Source organism: Hippoglossus hippoglossus, chromosome 3, assembly GCF_009819705.1.
Source record: "Hippoglossus hippoglossus isolate fHipHip1 chromosome 3, fHipHip1.pri, whole genome shotgun sequence".
In the NCBI taxonomy this organism is placed as follows: Eukaryota; Metazoa; Chordata; class Actinopteri; order Pleuronectiformes; family Pleuronectidae; genus Hippoglossus; species Hippoglossus hippoglossus.
Window position 1 is genome coordinate 5,948,643 of NC_047153.1, and position 20,973 is coordinate 5,969,615.

Consider the following 20,973-nt stretch of genomic DNA (forward strand, 5'->3'; position numbering starts at 1 on the left):
GAGTGACAGAGTGAGCGAGCGAGTGAGTGAGTCAGTGAGTGAGCGAGTGAGTGAGTGACAGAGTGAGCGAGTGACAGAGTGAGGGAGTGAGGGAGTGAGTGAGTAAGTGAGTGAGCGAGTGACAGAGTGAGGAAGTGAGTGAGTGAGTAAGTGAGTGAGTGAGAGAGTGAGAAAGTGACAGAGTGAGAGAGTGAGTGAGTGAATGAGCGAGTGAGTGAGTGAGGGAGTTTGTGAGTGAGGGAGCAAGTGAGTGAGGGAGCAAGTGAGTGAGGGAGCAAGTGAGTGAGGGAGTGAGCGAGTGAGGGAATGAGTGAGCGAGTGAGTGAGTGAGTGAGCGAGTGGGTTAGCGAGTTAGTGACCAGTATGAATCTATAGTCTGGATATAAAGTTGGACGACTGATCCCAAAAGTGATGCCAAAGTGTCTTGATCGCCCCCTGGAGGCTGGCTCGAGTATAACTCATAAATCTCACCTCCTCCATATTAGTGAATGGGACATGAACCGAAACAAAAAGTCAGAGTACCTACTCTCTCACCCCATTTCCTGTCTCTCCTTCACTATGTCTTTCAAAATAAAGGCTAAAATGCCAAAAGAATTTATATGTATACTTTTAACACATATTGCAATTTCAACAGTGCCGTTATTTTAAAACTGCAACATTTATTTAAATATTTTATTAAGTAACTAATTGATCATTTGGTCTAAACTCTGCCAGAACATAAACTAAGTTACCAGAGCAGAGTTGATAAGGTCAGATGTCCTGTTGTGTCCGATCAGCAATAAAAACCTTTTGTCAATTGAATGATAAGATTGTGAGGAAACCAAGAGGGACAGTGGATAGTAAAAATATAAACACCAGTAAATGTAATAAATAAGTAAACATACAATCCAAACACAAGGAAATGTGAAAAATATAAATAATATATGTGCAATGTGAACAGATGATGTCGGTTCAGTGAATCTCGGGTGTGATGTTTGCTGTGCACACTCACATTTGCACACACAGGCCCGGTCCATCATCCAGATGAGCGATGAGCAGTATTCACAGTACGTGGGGATGCTGTACTGCGTGGACTTGAAGATGTGGCCGTTATGCTCCTCCACCTGCAGGGGGCGGCACAGGGCCGGTTCATTTGGAGTTCACTTGCACATTTTCTTTCACAATTAATATATGTTTTTAATCTATTCTGGGTCACAAGTGTGTATATATGTTGTTATTTCAAAGAGTAAATGGAGAATGAACAGAGACTCACGATGTCAGCGTCCTTTTTCCTTCGTTTCTTGCGTTCAGGTTTAACTACAGGCTGCAGAAAAAAGGACATGTTAGAATATTATTATAAAACCAGTTCAGACACATTTCAACCAAAATGCACGACTGTGTTTAACGTCCGGTGCCGTGAGGAGGCCGCTGTGCGTCTGTACCTTGCTGGTTGTGCTGTCCAGAGGTTTGTACTCGGTCATGAACTCATCCAGGAAAATTTTAAAGGTGTTGACCCACACTTTGACCGGCGACTCTCTCCAGTCCCTCTGCTCCTGACGCATGGTTTTCTCCAGGATGTGTTCAAACAGAGCGTAGAGGTCTTTGTAGCGGATGCTCTTACCGTCATCCATCTTCAGAGGAAGGCAACAAGAGGAGCAGATTTAGCCATCAACATAATAATAATGTTCCAGTGTCATTTGAAACTGCTACATTATCTGCCATCACGTAAAAAGTCCTGTAATTTGTATTTTTTCCTTCAGCCCTGCAACAATCTTTGATGCTGAGGATGATCACTGCTAAAAGAATAATTACGAGGGAGTGGAAATCATCCTCTGTCTCCCTTCCTTTCAGAGATGGATGGTCCATATGATTTCGGTCAGTGACTCTTTCAGTTAACATTGGAAATACCTTTTAGTGTTTGACATCTAACCCACAGCACTTTTAAATACTCTGCACAATAATCAGCCTTTAAATGTAAGTTGTGTTTATTTCATCTTTAATCTCCATGTCTGAGTCAATCTGTTCTAGTGTTCTCTTATGTCAAAAACTAAACTAAAATTGATATAGAAATAAAAAAGAGATTTCAAAGGGTGGTGTCAGCACTTACAGCGAGCGCCGTGGAGTACGAGTTGAAGATGTTCAGACGGAATTCCTTCAAAGCCTTTTTAAACACGACGTCCACCATGGTGTCCTTCTTACTGTCCTCCGTGTCCAGGTCGTTGATCTAAAAATGTGACACCACAGTCATGTTAGCATTAATATGGACCAACTGTAGCTCGGGAAAGATGAATAAAAACCCAACATGGGGACGAACCAAAGATTTGAAACGTCTGCAAGGATGTTATAAGATGTTTTTCAGAGACGTGTAAAACCAAAACCATTTACATGTCGAACTCTGTGAACTTGGAATATATCTGGAAATCTTAATGGAGTCGTACCTTCTTCATGAGGAAGTCGTTCATGCTCCTGTAGTCGTTGGTGCACGTGAGGATCTGCAGCGCGTCGTTCTGACACTGAGCAGTTTCCAGGGCCACGCTGCTGATCTTGACGCTGCGCCTTCGCTTCACCTTGGGAGACGGTTCCTTGTTCTCCTTCAGGTCCCTGCAGCTTCGATCCAGCGTGAGGTCAGGACTGCAGGGGGGCGACATGTTCTCCTGACCTGGTGTGTGGAAGAGAACGACAGTCAGTGATGGTTCTGTGGGAATAATCCCTGAATCTCATCGTAGAATTGTCACTTTGATTTTTATTGTGTTGTTGGAAATGAGCCTCAATTAGAAATCCTACATGCAGTACTGTTATAAAAACAGTCAAACAAACAAATGAATACAACATATATAAATGGAAGTATTTGCTTTTGGATAACACACCCTCTCCCAGCAGCGGCCCAGTGTCTCCATAGTCTCCATCAGGGGAATCCGCGCCACAGATCAGCTTTTCTCTGGACGACTTCTTGTCCCCGTACTTGTTCTTACCCCAGAAGCGCATCTTACCACGAACCCTGATCAAAAACAAGACCAACATTTATTAACATTCCTCGACTACTGATAAAACTGAGATGAAAATATAAACAGCTTTAATTTATAAGTGCCCGTGATGGATGCTAGAGACGCTCATCTGAGGAACAAACCTTCCATCTTGTGAGTTCTTGCGCATCGAGTCCACTTTGACCAAATCTCCTGCCGACATGGCTTTCTGGATCTTCTTCTGCTCCTCGGAGGTCGCAGGCTGAAACAACATCAGGGTGAACAACGAGTAAAAACCAAAGAAAAGCATCTCTCTACTGCTTATTATGAGCTGAAGATCAGTTTGAACCAGTAGATGGCAGCACCGCATCACTGGATCAGTGAGAGTGTAAATGCTGCTTATAATAATCATAAAGTCACAAAGAAATCACACAACAGGAAATAATTCTGAAATATAAATTCTTAGAATAAAATTTCCATAAATCAGAAATCAGAAAGATGAAAACAAATTGAAAAGACTATTTTCAGGAAGAGAATCAATATAAGAGGTTTAAGTGAAGAAGAAAGTCAAGAGTGAATGGCGACAGGTTTCAGTGATTCTCCAGGTCAGGCCACTGGTAGGTGCCATGTGATAAGAGAGAGACTACAACCAAATAACATGCAAAAAATGTTAATTACCCACAGAGAATAAATGAAGGAAGAAAAACGCTGCTACAGCTGCGAGAGAAAGAGAAGCCGTGTTAGAGAAGAAGCTGCGTCAGAGACATTTCAAGAGGAAACACATTTCAAAAACTCTTCCACGTCGATGAAGATGCATGAAATCAAATTAACTTTCACCGCTCATAAGGATTTGTAATAGGTTTTAAACCAATAGTTTTGGATTCATGTTTGTTGAGTCTTAAAATACTGACATGAATATTTGAATCATACATAAAAATCACTTTACATTCATCCTCCTTTCGTGGGTTTGTGTTTATTTTAAAGAAACATCAGAGTTTCATCAGGTGTTTTAAAGTCTTTAAATCACCCGTCTTGAAATATCTTTGAAATGTCTTCCACCCTCTCGACAGTTTCTTTTACATTACAGGAAAAAAAAGAGTTGAAGCTCAGTCAGAGTTGTGAAGCAGATCTAAGTTGTCTCAGCGGAAGCAGCTTTAAAGGAAAAAGTCAAAGAGAAGAGAAGCTGTCAGAATGAAGAGGGGCCACACAGGGGCCTGGACGGAGCCTGTTACCATGTCCGAGTCACTGAAACAGGACTCTCGTACGCCTCCCTCCGCGGAGCCCTGTTTGGAGAGGGGCAGGGTGAAATGACGGGGAGTGAGGGGGCTGACGCCGTCGTAGCCGTCCTCGTCAGAATCCCCCCCCAGCGAGACGATGGGGGCGCGGGTGAGGAAGTCGGAGCGGGTCCGCGCCATTCGGGCTTTCTTTTTTTGGCCCACTCTGCCGACCTGGAGTTTACCAGAGGTGATGACAGCAGGTTTAAAAGGTGCCTGAAGCCACAGAGGAGCTTCAGCCTCAGCTTTGTTCTCCACGCAGAGCAGCTGTGTGAGAGCTTTTCTGACAACGTTCATTAATTCCTTCACAACACAAACAGCACTTCACTGCACAGATGCAAACACATGCTTTATTTCCTGAGAGGAGAAAAGAAGAAGTGATGACTTACATCCCGGGCCTTTGTTACTTTAGGCGTCTTGGAGACGGGGGCGGGTCCTTCTCTGGTTATGGTCACAGGTGTTTCTACGGTAACAGCATCTTTGTCAAACCTGATGAACAAATATAAAAACAAAAGAACCATTGATGGAAAGTAATATAGATATCAAGTGGCAACACAGACCAACGCTCATTCAATTTTCTTTTCTAACATTTCTATTTTCAATGACCATTTTTATACTTGTGTATTCTTACTTGTGTCTTTTATTTTTAAAGCACTTTATTACTTTGAGAAGTGCAAAATAATTAAAGATATTATTATCATTATATAAAATAATGTAATGTTAAATCTTTCATTTTTAACTTGTGGCGCATCTTGTAACTGGGTTTGAAAGGTGTAATACAAAGTGTATTGTTATTATCATTCTTATTATTATAAAAACACAGTTAAAGCTACTATATGAAGAATGTTTTTATGGTTATAGCATCTTTAAAATGTTTTTGTTTTCAGAAAAATGAACCACTCCCTATGAAATCAGGTCCATAATGTGCAGTGGTGCCTTCATGTTACCACCACTGGGGGGCGCCAAAGTAGGAAATCTTTAAATGTTCACTTAGTACTTAACAAAGTTGAATTTCGAATATTTTCGTATTAATACTTTATTTTTGTTTTGATTTTAGAAACTTGATTTTTCACCATATTAGTAAAAAATTTTTATTTGTTTGATTATGATTTGATTATTTTAGGCTAGCTTGTTTTTTTTCTCTTCTCTATTTTTATCGATTATCGTGATGCGTTGATATTATTCATACAAGGATTTAAAATGACAACAAAAACACCATAGTAGTGAGTCATCACTCACTTTGTAAATGTAACATTGTCTTTAGGAGAGAAGAAGATGTTGCCCGTCTTGTCCTTCACGTTCACTGTGGCTTGATGACTCGGGGATTTCCTGGCAGTCGTCCTCGCTCTGCCTCCTCCTCCTGCCTCTCTGGACTCCAGCTTGAGTTTTGGTGCCCAGCCCTCAGCCGCCCTCTCCGTGTGTTTCCCCCTGTGAGCAGATGCAGGTGGAGGAGGCAGCTGGGGGTAAGGGGCGCTGCTTCTGATGTCTACAGCCGGGTGGGAGCGAACTGTTGGGGCAGTGGAGTCTGACTGAGTTCGGGCATGAGGAGCGAGTGAACTGGGTCTAAGGGGCTTGCCGGAGGTTTGGGTTCCACCGACGTCTTGCCCGCCGGGTCGACTCAGCTGTATCCTGTGCAGCGCCTCTTCTCGTTGTTTCTCAAACATATCTCTCTCGTACTGAGCGAAGTGAAGCCGCTGGCGCTCCAGCACCTCTTTCTGTTGTCGTATCTGCTCCATCATCTCCTTCTCGTTCTGTTGCCGCCGGTTACGCTGCCTCTCCTCTTTCTCCTCGTTCAGTCGCACCAGTTTCTCGATGACAGCCGGGTCGGCCTGGGGGACAGAGGTAGAAGCGGGGACGGGACCTTGAGGCACAGTTGCTGGTTCTGGTTTTTGTGGTGACGGCGTCAACTCCCCTGTCTGGGCGGCAGAATCTCGAACCTCCACAGGGGGACGGAGAATGTCACTCAGCTCTTCGCTTAGTGGCATTTCTTTCTGCATACTGATGACCACAACCACCGGGCGACGCGTTGACCCCTGCCGCTCTCTGAGGGGCTTTGTAACAGTAGGGCTGGCTGTGGACGCTGCTGCCTCCGTGTTCAGTCGAGGCTCTTCAGCAGGACGACGGGAGATGACTGTGCTGCCCTCACTAGCAGGGACGTAAAAGGTGGGGAGGTAGTTCTCGATTTTGGGCGGATGTGTGGGTGCAGAGGCGGCTGCTGGATCCATTTTGCTCTGTCCCTGGCTGACTGGTTGAGTAACATCAGGAACCTCTGCTCCCTGTGGTTCCTCAGGCTGCTGGCTTGTTGGAACGACCTCCACATCAGGCTCAGGTACTGACGGAGGAGGGGAGCAGGGCTCGTCACTGTCCGTCACCTCCTCCACAGCTTTGGGTGGCTCCTCGTCCATACTGAGAAGCTCAAAGCTGCCCTTGGAGCTCTGGCTGTCGGGGGTGCCCTGGGGCGAACAAAGGGGCGGGGTTGCTGGGGGCACCAGCTCGAGAGACCAACGGCGTTCCTCCGACGGGGACGAGGCTTCGCCGCCGATCGCTCGGACCTTGAGGAGCTCCAGGCTGAACTTGGCCTGCTCCAGCTCCCTCATCCGCCGGCTCTCTCTCTTGGCCCGAGTGGTTTTCTGGCTGGGCTCGTCTAAAGTTCTCGTCCTCTCTCGAACCACCACGGTGGACGTGGGGATTGAAACTGGAGCCTCAGTTATCACCGTAGACGAGTGATCTTTTGACTCAGCGTGTTCTCTTCCTCCTTCATCCTCCCTGACCGAGGCCTCGTGGCTGCTGAGGCTCTGTTCTCGTCTCTCGTAGGAACGATCCTGCCACGTGCTGAGGTCCATCCCCATGATTCTCTCAGACGGCTCCTCCTCTTCCTCAGGTGAGAGACTCACCCGGCCGTTCTGCAGCTGAAGCAGCTTCTCCTGCTGCTGCTCCTTCTTCTCCCTCAGTCGCTCCTCTCTCAGCTTGTTGAAGCTGTTTAAAAAGGAAAACACGATTTAGCTCATCTCAAACTGCTTCGTAGCCCAAATATCAAGATGCATTTTCGACAGGAACCAAAGTTAGTGAGTGTGATATAAAAACTCTTGTTCCAAGCAGCTCAGCTGATTAAAGAGCTGCTTTGGGGTTGGATTGCTTGCGTAATGACATCCTCTTACCAAGCCTGTTGTGTTACCACACTGCACAATGAGCAAATACGCTCCAGAATCCGTGTGCAAAGATTAAACTTTTCTACCAGCTTGATAAAAAATAATGCAGTCACCCTTATGAGCCATTTTCAGAACATGGAGCCTATAAAAATGTTTGCTTTTGTTTTCTCGCAGCAGAAGAAATAACTGGTGCTCCTGCTCAGAATGTGTTTCACAGTGGGATTTACCTCTGCCTGGCGAGGTGGCCTCTGCAGAGCGCCTGTAGTTGCACCACAGCTTCGTACAGACGCATGTAGGCTTCTCTGGCTCGATGACAGCGCCAGGCCGTCTGAATGACCAGAGCCGATGTGCAGCGCCGGCGGCGCCACAACCTCCAGGCCCGCTGCAGCACCAGAGCAGCGTCCCTCCACCGCCTGAACCTCTGACGCTCCCTGAAACCTCTCCAGTGCCTCTGCAGACACAGAGCTGCCCCCTCCTGCACATCAGGGTCATACTCTTCCTCCTCCTCTTCTTCTATGAGCTGGTACAAACGCCACCATTTCTGTGAGGAGACGATGATAATCATGTGTTATTTTAATGATACTATGAGCTTTAGTTCATCTTTGAGTCACTTTTAGGGCAATCTCAATTTTCTTTTAGGGGTCTGAAATAGATGAAATTAATTGAGTGATTTAACCTTTTGTTTTCAAATGTTAGTGGTGCCTAGAGTCTTTCTCTATGAGAGACTTCATAATAATTTCCACTTCAGGAAATTAAACTAAAAGTAAAACAATTGATATCGATGACAGCTTTTGATCTTTTCAACTTACATTTAGCAATGCACCGTACTAAGTCAGCAGAAATTTGTAAAACTAAAATTTTAAATTGAAAAGCATATTCCAACATAGAAACATTAAAAAATTGATTTAAATGACATGAAAAGAATTGTCAGACATGAAGGAAATGGAAATAACAGCATTATTGATGAAAAGCACTGTACCTGGATGCAGATCGCTGCTTCCCTCATCCTGACAAACTGCCTCCGCTCCAGCCGGGCTCTGAATCGCCGCTGCAGCATGACGATGAGTCGGAGAACTTCCCTGTGGAGAATGGCCTGCAGCCGCTGACGCTCGGCCTCCCGCAGAAACACCTGAGGGGAGGGAGCACGACGGAGTCAGCACACACTTTTAATCAAGGCCGTCCGGCTGCTCACATGCAGATATACACACATTCTTTCAATTAAAAAAAAAATCCCACTCACTGTTACTCACACACAAACCACAGAAATGTGACGGTCACAGGAATGTCAGGTATGATCCTCTAATTATATAGACAGCATCACCAAGGCCTTGACCCAACATCGAGCCTCATTCATACCACAGACGTCCCCTCGCTGAATGTGGGGCAGACACTTTATTACATCCTCTTGTTGAGAGGATGCGTTCAGGTGATATGAGGTTCTCTGCTACACTTTCCCATCCTCACTCTATTTATAGGGTTTGTAATTTAACAGTTTAATAAACCAACCAAGTCTGAGACACTTCAACCCCCCCCAACATAATTAACAAGACTCCTGCTGGCCTCCACATGCAGCAGTACACAGAATCAAATGAAACATGTAATAACAGTTTAATGAGCAAAAACATTTTCTTTTCACCAATTTCACTAAACGATGACGTCGTAGAAGAAAATCACTAAATCACTGTTTTGCTCTACTTTTTCATTTTAAACCCTGGAAGACGCATCGTGACTTTAATTAACTTATTGAACTCTGACGTTCTCCTCAGCTTCCCAGCTTTCTTTATATTTATAGTTATTTTTATAAAGTTACAAACCACATCAGTCATGATACACTTGGCTGTAATTGTTAATCATTTGATTTAAGAGGACAGGAGCGGCTGCAGGGTGAATACCATTGTCTTTCCCACTTGGTATCCCTCTGGCTGCAGGTCCAGCTGGTCCAGACTCTGCTGGATTCCCTCTCTGGTGGCACTGGTGCTCTCTGGGAGCAGCACGCAGAAGTGATGAACAAAGTCCTATCAAGAGAACAAGGAAAGGTGTTAAAGAGAAATATATTAGTCTGTAGGATCTGTTCTGGATTTAGTGAAGACGTGTCAACTAACTGTTTTATGTCAATGAATCTGTGAGGTGAAGCGATCAGTGATTACAGTTCTACAGGATTTATTGTTCCTACAAACTCTGGCCCTGAATTTAAAACTCTTGAGACGTTCTGAGTTTCCTGTATCATCTATCGAGCAGACACATGATGAAAGAAAAATGTTGTCGGGGCACATGTGGTTCCAGGTAAAAGTCCACGCTGTCCATATTTCCAGGGGATCAAACATCATGGCATAAATATGCTGAACTCCCACTCTTCAAACTGAGGCCCATTGTCTGATTTCAATCCGCTCTGCACCCTGGGCCGTGGGGGGTGGACAGGGAAACAGATGCTGTGTTTATACAATTACGAGCATGGAGAGTGTTTTCAGAGAGCCGGGGACAATGGAGAGGCTCTGTTCTGAGGAGGAACAGCCGAGTCCTCCCAAGTAATACTGCGCCCAAAATATTTCTCATTAGTTCTGACCACAGCCGTAAATACGTCTGCAGGAATTTCTGCTGAATGACGACGTCTGATGCTGAAATTATTTGAGTGAGCTCATCAAAACGCCCATAAAATATATATATTTATAGTTTATTTACAGTTATTTTTACTTCCACCATGAGGGTGTTTCGCTCCTGTTTGTTTGTTTGTCATTTATTATGTCAAGGTCAATTAAATGCAAATTAAATACAAGTTAATTATAATACTGTACAATTAAAGGAATTATAGGGGGGTGACATGTGTTTTTCTTAAGAAGGCAGAAGAGTTTAAATGGTATCTATTTCCCATTGGTGGTTAAACTTTTTACAAGTACTTTTACAATTACATAGGAGTAAAAATCTATTACACTTAAGAGTACAAAAACTTATCAGCAAGATGTACCTTATGTCAAAGTAACTATCACTGACAAATATTGTGTTTTAACATTGTTAACACATTAAACATAAATGTACTTCGTTACTTCGTTGCTGCATTTTCTACTTCAAGTAGAAAACATTGAGTTCTGTGGATTTGCTTGTTCGAGTCATCGCTGATAAAATATCTCAGAAATCACTCATCACATCATTAATTAAGTTCCATTATTATCACTGATTGTACATCTGAGGCAGCAGAAGTGTTTGTAGTGAAGATCTCAGAACCTGAAGTGTCCTCACAGCTACTGTAGACACCACCATGTTTACACAGTGAAACCACAGTGACTTCATCTTTTTTTCCTGAAACCTCGCCATCACAAGACGAACAGTCGACACCGCAGAGTGGAAAGTAATTTAAGAAAGGGAAGTGAGTGCCAGTCCTCCGGTAAAACTCCCCCCTTCCAATCCACATTAAACATGATCTGGTTTATTAGTCCAACACTAGTTCTCACAGGGTTGAAATCAGGTCTTATGAGAGCCAGTGTGGTTGAGATGGCTGTAATTCCCCCTGAATCCAGAGTGAAACAGCATCAGTGACGTGTTTCACATGGAAACCTGAGAGTTTTACGTTCTGGGACGTGAGCAGTGAGAGCGATCAGTGCGTCGGCGCTTCGGCCTGGACACGACTTCACTGAGGGAAAAATGTTTAACTTCTTTCACAGTTTTGGATTTTTGAGTGTTTGCCTGCTGGGAAAATATCATCTCCTCACAAAACCAGTGAGTGAAGTGAGTCTGTTTTAAATATCAGGAAACAAATAAACTCAGTTCGCTGCTCAGAACATGAACAGTGATTTATAAAGTCTTCAGGGGCTCTGGAGGCGTTTTGTCATGTCTGGACTTAGAGGAAACACTTTGACCAAAAGTAGTAAACTAGTGGAAGTTTAAAATGTGGGTGTTTACCAGGAATGAACGGTCCAATGAAAATGTTTTTAAATCTTGACCCAGATTAAAATATATATAAAAAAAGGATCTGTCTTTATCTCAAACGTTTGATTTTTACAATATATTTCTAATTATTCTTGTTTTTAATGGATGTAGTGTTTGTTGTACACTTAGATGAATTATCCAGCTATTGAGCACTGTCTCTATCAAATTAATGAAGAAATAAATCCATGTAGTAACTGGAGTCTTTACATAAATGTAGTGGAGTAAAAAGTAAAATATTTCCTTTCCAGTTGCATGAAGAAAAGTACCCAATTAAAGAATAAAACAATATGAAAAGTGTACTTAAATACAGCGCTCGAGTAAATCTAGCTGATTTGATAACTAAGACGTGAACAAATTCTTGTTTTTATTTACTTTTAATCACTTGTTTGCTCTTTCTTTTGTAGGTGAGAATATTTGGACTAAGACGTCTAGAGGTGTTCGTGTGGGTTTTCTTTGGGTTCTCCTGCTCGCCCCACAGTCCAGAGACAACCTGCAGTTACTTCAAAACCCTAAATTGACCGTAGGTGTGAGTGTGAATGGTTGTTTGTCTCTGAATCTCCTGTGACACTGTGATTCTGTCCAGGATGCACCTCCTCGCCTCTGAGCAGCGATTGGCTCCCTCAAAGGAGAAGCCGTGTGACAGGTAATGGATGAATGGACGTTCAGGGAGCATCTACAGGGTGTAGAAACGTGTACGTTACCTTGAAGCTGTACTTGATGTTGTAGCCCGACTGCCGGATGCGCACAGTCTCCAGCATGCCCGTGTACCGCAGCTGCCTCAGCACTAGGTTATCGTTGAACCTCAAGGGCAGCTGAGAAAGACAAAGCAAAGCCAGAGGGGGAAAAGAAAAAGAAAATCCAGGACGGAGGGAAAGAGGCAGAGCGACAGGCATCAGAGAGACGATGGGGAGGGGGGGGGGGGGGGGGGGGGGGAATGATGAACAGCTTTAAATAAAAAAAAGAGCTCAAACTTCAAACGAAATGAAAAATGCTTTGAAAACTGAAGCTAAACAGAGTGAGTGCAGTGTGGAGCGGGAGCACGGTACCTTCTCAGCATTGGAACGGATGCACTTGACAAAATAAGGCTCAGACTGACCCAGAGTCTCCATCAGCTTATTGAGAGAGGCCTGCGGAACGGGACGACAACAACAACAAGACCACAAATGTAACACAAAGTTAGAAAAATGACAAGTGAACGCAACCTGACTCCAACGTTGTGTTACAGGTTTTTGTCAGAGTTTCGGTCCATCAGTAAAACTCTCGAGATCAAAGTCACAGTCTGGGACCATAAACACCGACAATATGTCTGCGTAAGCATGTGGGTCTGTAGGAAAAAAGAATGTGTGTAGCTTTTTCCATGCCCAGTTATTGTGTCTGTGTGTGTAAACATGTGCACATGTGGGTCAGCATGTGTGTGTGATAATTCAGTGGCAGGAGGAATTCAGTCTTCCCCCCCCTCGATGGAAGATTAAAGCAATCAGCGCAGCACAGGATGTGGGAAGTGAAGTCATCCACACACTGGGGCCAGGGGCCGCTCCGCCAGAGGGGCCTCAGCGCTCGTCTCCACCAGCCACAGCACAACGCACACTTTCACCACAAACCAGACCAGGAGGGAAAGAAAAGAAATGGAGGGGGGGGAGGAAAAGGAAGGGAAGGAAGGGAAGGAAGGGAAGGAACCGCAAGGAACGAAAGTAGAAGAAAAAAGGAAAGGGAAGGTAGGGGAAAGGAAAAGGTTAGTTAAGGTAAGTTAAGGTAAGGTAAGGAAAAGGAAAAGGAAAAGGAAGGAAAGGGAAAATGAAAAGTTAGGTAAGGAAAAGAAAAGGAAGGAAAGGAAATAGAAAGAGCAGTGGTCGCTGAAAATTCTTCTGTCGTATATGACAGCTGCCTGTGAGCTTTTATCTGACCTCAAGAATTGAGCGGATGTAACCAAGTACCTTTTATTTGTTACAGTACATTTTTCATGTATTTGTCCTAAACTAAAGTGGATTTATTTTTAGGTTATTTTTTACATTTTTAGTTTACTTTCTTCAGTACTACATTTTATGCTGCTTTTGTTTTTTAGTTGTTTTTACATTTATTTAAATGAATCAGAAAGGGAAGTGTGATCACAATAAGAACAAAACCCTTTCAAATAATATATGACAATAAAACTGTTCCATGAAGCATCATCTGCAGCTTTATTTATTAATAGGAAATCATATTCTTGTATTAAACTGAATATAGTATATAGAATATATAGTTAATGATGTAGCTGTCTGATCCATTAGGGTATATACACTTTTATATTTTAAGTTTATTTAAAAGCATTAATGAGTAGAAAAGTTAATTTGGTATTTTACTTTAACTTGAGAACATTTTATAGAATATAGAACAGTGGTTATCTCTTAGTTACTACACAGAAAAGATATTGCACTTATAAAAAAGTGAATATATACAAATCGGTTCAGTTTGCTGTAATTTGTATGATCTCATCTCAACATGAGTGAGGACATTCAGGAGGGTGCGTCTGTAACTGAGATGAGGCAAAGCACCAGTTTCTCACCAAAATCCTCAGAGGGAGACGCTTATTAATTTTATTTCCTCAAATTTCCAGACATGATGTCATAAAGTTAAGACCTTTGGGTGTGTGTGTGTGTGTGTGTGTGTGTGTGGGTGGGAACTACGTAATAGACTTCACACACATTTAGGAGAAATACATGGATCAGATTAGACAGTGGACAGTGAAGGACACACCTTGATTTTATCACATTCACAGCTGGACGGGGATTCATCGCTCCAGCTCAGGATGACTGGTATTGTTGCAGCTTGCCGTGTGCGTGTGCATGTGTGTGTGTGTGTGTGTGTGTGTGTGTGTTCTGACCTGGAACTGTGCGCTGATACTTGGTGGCTTCTTCTTCTTGTGGAGGTGAAGCAGAGACTTGGTGATGCGGTCGTGAAGCGTCAGCTTGCTGAGGTACTTCAGAGACTTGACATTCAGTAAGTGCTGCAGATGTGAAGTTCATAAGTTAATCAGTTTATAAATGAAGTTAGTTTATAAGTCAATAAAATATAAATAAATCCTGTGCTGTACCTTCGGGAGAACCGGCTTTGATTTGTAGTTTTTGTTTCTCCTGTTTGAAAAAAAAAAAAAAGACACAAATCATTCATGGAGTCTCGTCTGTTTTGAGCAACAAGCAGCAGAATCTGTCAATAAAGCTGAACTTTATTCATCCCTGTGGGCAAATTCTCTCTCCGCTTAGTGGGGAGGTCAGAGGTCAGAGTCAGCACCTCGGAGCAGGTCGGTATGCAGTGATCTCTGGAGCAGCTGGACAGATGTTCACTGACACCGAGATTGAACTCAGGTCTTTCAGTTTTAAAAATGTCTCAAGGCCACGAAGGCCACACTGAGCAAATAACCAAAAAACTGTGGAATACAATGATGCGGAAATAATCGGAAAGGAAGCACCAGAAAAAACAAATCAAATAGTGTCTAAATTTAAAAAAATACTACTAGGAGGGCAGAACTGTTACTGACATGAGGATGTCGTGTGCTCTCTCCAGAAGTTTGCTGCTGGCCGAGTTGACGAAGATGCCGTCCTCGTCTGTGATGGAGCTGCTGGACGATAAGCGGCTGTTTCGACCCACGCGTCCATTCCAGCCGAGGCCCGGGGAACCCCTTCAAGACAAAACACACACACAGACCATTAAAAGTGATTTCAAAATAAATCAAAACTTTATACATTATGTGAGTCTACTAGGAGGAAGTAGAGGAAAGTAAAAAGCAATAAAGGAATAATCTCTTCTTTATGATTCAATTTCAAAATCCATTTATTCTCTTTTTCTTTGTAAATTAAAATAAGTAAATAATAAATAGTTGAATCACATGCGACAGTTTGGTCTTTCCCTAATATTTTGATTCATTCCTCCACTGAGGTATGAATCATGACTGAGCCACAGCTTAAGAGAGGTTGTGCCTTTACCTTTACTTATAGATCATTAACCTTTTTCACAGAAATAAGAGAAATTACCAAGATCTGCTGGGTTTGCACGAGTCAGTGAACTTAAAGTCTGGTTTAATCAGCGTGTGTCTCAGACATTAAACACTTTAAAACACCTCCACGGTCCATAAATATCTTTTAATTCCATCAAACAGCACTGTGCATTTCATCTTTGTAGAGGGCATGTTTCTATGTCACCAGCAGGGGCAGTAGTCCCTGTGTTTTCTTCCATAGGAGAGAATCAGACACAGTTCACTGAAGCCTCAGAGGGTTTAAACCTCCGGCCTCAAGGTGAAACCAAACCACCTGCCCAGAACTAAAAGAAAAACACCAGCGGTCAGGTCACGGTGAAAACCATTAACCAACCTGAACCCTCTCAGCCCAGAGGAGCAACGAGTAAAACGTAAAGTAAAAAAACACTTTCCAACATTATTGTAGAGAATCAGAGAACAGCTGCGGCAGAGGTAAGTTATTATTCAGAGCTTTACAAGTATTTTTATTATCATATATAGATTTACAAGATGAATTACAAACCTCAGCACATGACACACGGACAGCAGAGCTCAGATGTGTCATGTGCCTCATCCTGTGTTATTAGCAGCGGTTTCAATCATTCCAGAGGAAAACAAGCTGGGAGACGAGCGAGTGTTTTTAATGGAAATGAATAAAAATACAAGGCCACAGGGGAGAAGGTTGATTTCAGATACAGTAGTTTTGATTGAGCTGTTTGGCTTGAAAATTTTTTTCCACTGCTGAAATACATAACTGTGGTTTTACAGATCAGCTTGATGGATAAATAAATAGATGTTTGCCAACTTCAGTGTTGGCATTTAAAATCAACCACATGCATCTCTGTGCTCTTTGTGTACTTTCGGCATTTAAAAGTGCCAAAAAGTACATTTGCTCTATAACTGTATATATGTACAAAAACCTATGAAATCAGCCTGGTTTGTACTTTGTTGTTCTTGGCTTATTTATTATAATTAAATTCCTTGTTTGCCAAAACGTACTTGACCAGTGAAGCTAATTCCAATTTTGAAGTAATAAATATTGAAATAAAAGATGTTTATCTTGTCATGATTTTATTTTTTGGTTAAATCTCATAAGAGCGTGTTGGATTTGAAATCAGTGTGGACGCAGGTGGTTTAATACGTTTCCTCTCTCTCTTTGGACGAAGCTTCTCCACCAGTCACTGCTCCACTGTCACGAGCTGGGGGACGTTTCCTCAGCCCCAGAGGAGCAGTGCACATATGATTAAATAAAACCTGTCTGGTTTAAATTACAACACAACAAATTATAGCAGAAGATCCACGTAGCTCCAATATTTCTTGCGTTTATACTCTATTGTTGTACAAGACTTTGGAGTAGTTCAGGGCTTTTTGTGCACGAATAAACAGAAAATAATTTATGTGTCACAATTTGTAAAGATAGAATAAGCAGGAATCTTCTGTTTGCATCTGTGGGACCATATAAAGGCAGAATTTCTCCCCAGTCGATCATCGATCTCAATTAGCGGTGATCGCACAATATGCCTTGTGTAGTGAGTGTTTCCCATAAAGCACTGCACTGTCCGCCGCTCCGTCCAGCTGACACGCACCCTGCAGGGACTGCATATTTATCGCTCCCCGGGCACTCCTCTCCGATGCATAGCTCTGCCTTTGCATCACAGAGGAAGCAGCTGCTCGGGCTTTAGTGCTCCCATAGTGTGTGGAGGATGCGTGCATGAGTGTGTGCGAGTGAGAGAGAGAGAGAGAGACAGAGCGGGAGGGCAGAGGTTGCAAATCACATTAAGAGGGGATTTTAACAGCCCCAGACCGGGCTCTTGTGTAACAAAAGCCGGCTTGTACGAGTTGTCCTGTGCTACCAGTCGTGGTCGTGGGCTGCTAATCTCCTGGTCCGCGGCTAATTAGAGGAGGTGGTGGAGCGGGGTCTCAGTGGGGTGGTGCGGGAGCAACACCCGGGGTCAGAGAACAGTCATCACCGTTTTCCTTTTTTAAAAAGGCATGCAACGTTGGTCTCAGGGCCCAGAGGTTCAACACATCAGTGTGTGACAGGAAGGTATTAAGAGGGTTGTTGATGAAGACCATTTCCAGATCTGATTGTTGTACGCATGTAAGATTAAAAACTACGGGTTCAAGGAATAAACAATAACATCCCCGGTTAGAATCTGTCAGGAGAGCTTTGTTGCAGGTCATTCACCATCTCTCTCTCTCCCTCTCCCTCTCCCTCTCTCTCTCTCTCTCCCCCTCTCTCTCTCTCTCTTAATAAATAAAAAACACAAAATGCCTAAAATAACAAACAACAGGTTTACAAGATGTTTATTCTACCCAGTACTGTTTGAATCAATATCTTCTTTTTGTTGTTGCTGCATGAATTAAATTGAACTAACAACAACATGAAAAGAACACATGAACAAACGCTATTGGAGATGAATATGCAAGTAAGGTTGACCTTTCGTATTATCTCTGCCAAGGAGGTCATGTTTTCATCCCTGTCTGTTTGTCTGTTTGTTCTCATGAGGATGGTGGAAGGACACAGGCCAAGAAAGGACTCATTCAATTTCAGCGTGGATCCCGACAAAGGGCAGATCCACATGATAGAGATCAGGCGTATTTACGGGACTGATATCTATGGGTGTGGATCCTGCAGATTTGAATGTGGTTTCTTTTCTCAGCCACTGCTCATCAACAAATAGACCTACGAACCTGTAACTACCTTCAATATGTAGCTGGGATAATGTGGATTTAGTCGGAAATCAACAGTTTACATGTTTCTTCCATAGTTTTAGACCAATGCTCAAACAAATGTGACGGATTTGGTGCAGAATTTAAGGATTGATAATTCAATCTAATAATTATAAAACACCTGCAAATCGTACCTCACTGAATCGCATAACAATCATTGTTTGAATAGCAGGCAGCTTGTGTTTGATGTTGTGGTGTTTGACTGCATTACTCTGTCGGGAGTGCCGACACATGTGAGCTCATGTGGGTCCGGCCCTGCATATCTGAGCTATTTGATGAATCCGATAACCTGGCATTGAACTCCACATAAACAGTAATGAAGAGAGCAGGAATTTATTTCTTCACACAGCAGAGACTCTCCCAGCTCGCTCTGTGAAGCGATCGGACACTTTGACACTCAAGTTAGAAACACGCTGCTCGCCACAGACTCACCGTGGTGACTTGTCATTGATGGCGTTGCTTCCCTGGAGGTCTGACAGTGGAGAACGTGGAGTCTTCCTGGTCACACCTGATCATAAACAGACATTTTAGCATCATGTGAAAGGACACATAATCACACACACACACACACACACACACACACACACACACACACACACACACACACACACACACACACACACACACACACACACACACACACACACACACACACACACACACACACACACACACACACAGAGAGAGACATAAAGAATCAAATCCCTCAAACCCTTATCAAGCGAAACACACACCTGTGACACTCCAGTGTTACTGCAGTGAGTGTTATGTGCCTTTTTATTGGAGATATAAGCTACTGCAGATGAAACAAAGATCTCTGAGGTTAATAGTGAGGTGTTCTTGTTAGTGTCAAAATATGGAAGATGATACTTAAGAGTTATTTGGTTTAGTCTGAACTGTAGTTTTGCTTAAAATATTGATTATACAAATGCTAAAAAACCCCAAAAAGCCCTGTCATGTATAAGTAGGCTTTAGTAATAAGTACAATTACGTCGTTACTATTTAAGGTAAGTACATATACATGACAAATGTACTTAAGTGCATCACTTTTACTACAATACATATATTAGCAAATATCCATACTTTCTACTCTACTACACTTTTATAAAGTATTGTTACATGTTCACATAATTTAAAAACTATATTTTTTAAAGTAATCAATAACGAGAGGGGAATTGGTCCAATTATCCAATCAGAGCGTAATTGAGGGTAATCACAATAAGAACAATACTCGTTACTGTGGTACTTTTACTTGAGTACATTTATGTCCATTTATTTGTACTTTTACTCAAGAAAAATGTTTGACTACTTCCTTCACCACTGACTGTTTCTCTATAATTTTTAAGGTTTGGCCTTCTAAGTAAAGGTGCCTTGAGATAAAGCATATTATGATTTAATGAGGAACGATCAATCATTCATTGATTATAGATTCCTAGCTATTCATAGATCTCGTCACAAAATGAGGAAGGAAATTGAAAAGTTACATCCAAGCGATTTGAAGGACATGAAATCTTTTGGAAATGTAATTTTAAGGAACAAAGGAGAGTTTACGGGGAGTAACAAGCTACTGGAGTTGGACTTTAAAGGGAGTTTCATCACTTTGTTCAACATTGTCACTCTCACCTGGAGCTGCAGGGTGGCACACAACAAAAAGACACAAACACATGAGAGTGTGATGAAATGTTTGTCCTGCACCACATAAAGAGCTGCCTGTGAACACGTTAGTGATAATACACATCTCATCATACCCTTCCCTCAGTCTTCTCTCACCACCACCAGCCTGTGTGGTGTTAGTGACAGGAGAAGGTGGACGATTTTTAGAAGTATGCCGAGGTGGACAAGCAATTATACCCACCACCGCCCAAAAAGACAGGAGTGGACACGGAAGCGTGTGTCGGGCACTGAGAGGCGTTACTGTGTTGTTTCCCCCAGACCAAAGTTAGCTGGTAAAGCAATGCAAGCATGCAAAACTCTGCGGAGCCTTTTACTAGCACAGTGTTAGTGACAGAATGGATGAAGCATGCTAGTTGACAACGTGCAAGACAAGACTAAGAACAAATGCATGCAGGTGAACAAGAGGGGGGGGGGGAGGAGGAGGCCGGAGGGAGCGGAGACCAACAAGCATCGAGTCTTATGAAGTATAAATTTGTCTCTTTATGTTTTTGATATTTAAATGATTCTGGTCAATTCTGGCTTCAGTAAAGTTGCTGATGCTGGTCAGCCTCATCCCAACAGTTTCCCCCGAGTGGTGGTTTTAAGTCGGAGGGAGTCATTCTCGTATTGGCAGCCTTACTGTGCTTCTCCTCTTTGCATCTCTGCAGGATCTCTAAGCTTCTCTGATGCACAGGGTGCTGCAGAAAGCTAAAACTATCCACACTTTTCAAAACTGCGCAGGGAGCAGCGTCATCATGCCCTTGGAGAAGCAAAAACAAAAGGAAAAAAAAAAACAGAGAGGAGAGAAAAACAAAATACACAGAAGGGGGGGAAGAGAGGAGAGAGAGAGAGAGAGAGAAAGAGAGAAAGAAACGAGAGATTAGACAGCGAAGAAGAAGAGATCAAGAGATGCAGTCGTCTACCGGAGAGATAACCTGTGCAAGACGTCTGGAGAGAAAATGATCGACATTCAAAACTGCAGCTGGAGGCGGCAGCAGGATGTTTGTCATTGTGACTCTGTGTGTAGGCGTTTGTCCCCCAAAGGTTTTTCCAAACAATGTCTTCAAAAGATTCTTTGTAAATTTCTTATTCTCAAGTGAGGCTGTTATTAAAGGGGATTTATTTCACAACTTATCCAATTATTTACAAAAAAAGAAGTGAAAGACAAGGCTTATTAAAAAACTTTGAAGACATGTAACAGGTTCGCTTTGGGAGACACTGATATCTAAAGGATTTCTAAAAGATAAAGGAAAAAGCAAGATTTCAACAAAGTCTATTTTCACACAACAACATCTGCATGTAAAACTGTAGGG

The 20,973-nt window shown here is 42.8% G+C and overlaps 1 protein-coding gene across 6 annotated transcripts in view; it reads right to left on the reverse strand.

The window, feature by feature from the left end:
* Positions 1 to 20,973, reverse strand: part of myo9aa (myosin IXAa) — a 101,272-nt gene that overhangs the window by 7,544 nt on the left and 72,755 nt on the right. For 4 of the 6 annotated variants that reach the window (XM_034581600.1, XM_034581599.1, XM_034581602.1 and 1 more), the window contains 20 exons: positions 20,301 to 20,420; positions 18,440 to 18,515; positions 14,801 to 14,941; positions 14,357 to 14,396; positions 14,147 to 14,269; positions 12,333 to 12,413; positions 11,988 to 12,098; positions 9,258 to 9,380; positions 8,345 to 8,494; positions 7,593 to 7,906; positions 5,456 to 7,192; positions 4,606 to 4,705; positions 4,175 to 4,390; positions 3,107 to 3,204; positions 2,847 to 2,977; positions 2,418 to 2,638; positions 2,087 to 2,203; positions 1,422 to 1,610; positions 1,253 to 1,303; positions 992 to 1,103 (listed from right to left, as the gene is read on the reverse strand). In XM_034581600.1, coding sequence (XP_034437491.1) covers positions 992 to 1,103; positions 1,253 to 1,303; positions 1,422 to 1,610; positions 2,087 to 2,203; positions 2,418 to 2,638; positions 2,847 to 2,977; positions 3,107 to 3,204; positions 4,175 to 4,390; positions 4,606 to 4,705; positions 5,456 to 7,192; positions 7,593 to 7,906; positions 8,345 to 8,494; positions 9,258 to 9,380; positions 11,988 to 12,098; positions 12,333 to 12,413; positions 14,147 to 14,269; positions 14,357 to 14,396; positions 14,801 to 14,941; positions 18,440 to 18,515; positions 20,301 to 20,420 — 4,251 coding nt within the window. The remainder of the gene's footprint in view (positions 1 to 991; positions 1,104 to 1,252; positions 1,304 to 1,421; positions 1,611 to 2,086; positions 2,204 to 2,417; positions 2,639 to 2,846; positions 2,978 to 3,106; positions 3,205 to 4,174; positions 4,391 to 4,605; positions 4,706 to 5,455; positions 7,193 to 7,592; positions 7,907 to 8,344; positions 8,495 to 9,257; positions 9,381 to 11,987; positions 12,099 to 12,332; positions 12,414 to 14,146; positions 14,270 to 14,356; positions 14,397 to 14,800; positions 14,942 to 18,439; positions 18,516 to 20,300; positions 20,421 to 20,973) is intronic. The other 2 variants (XM_034581605.1, XM_034581603.1) reach the window with 2 other exon arrangements.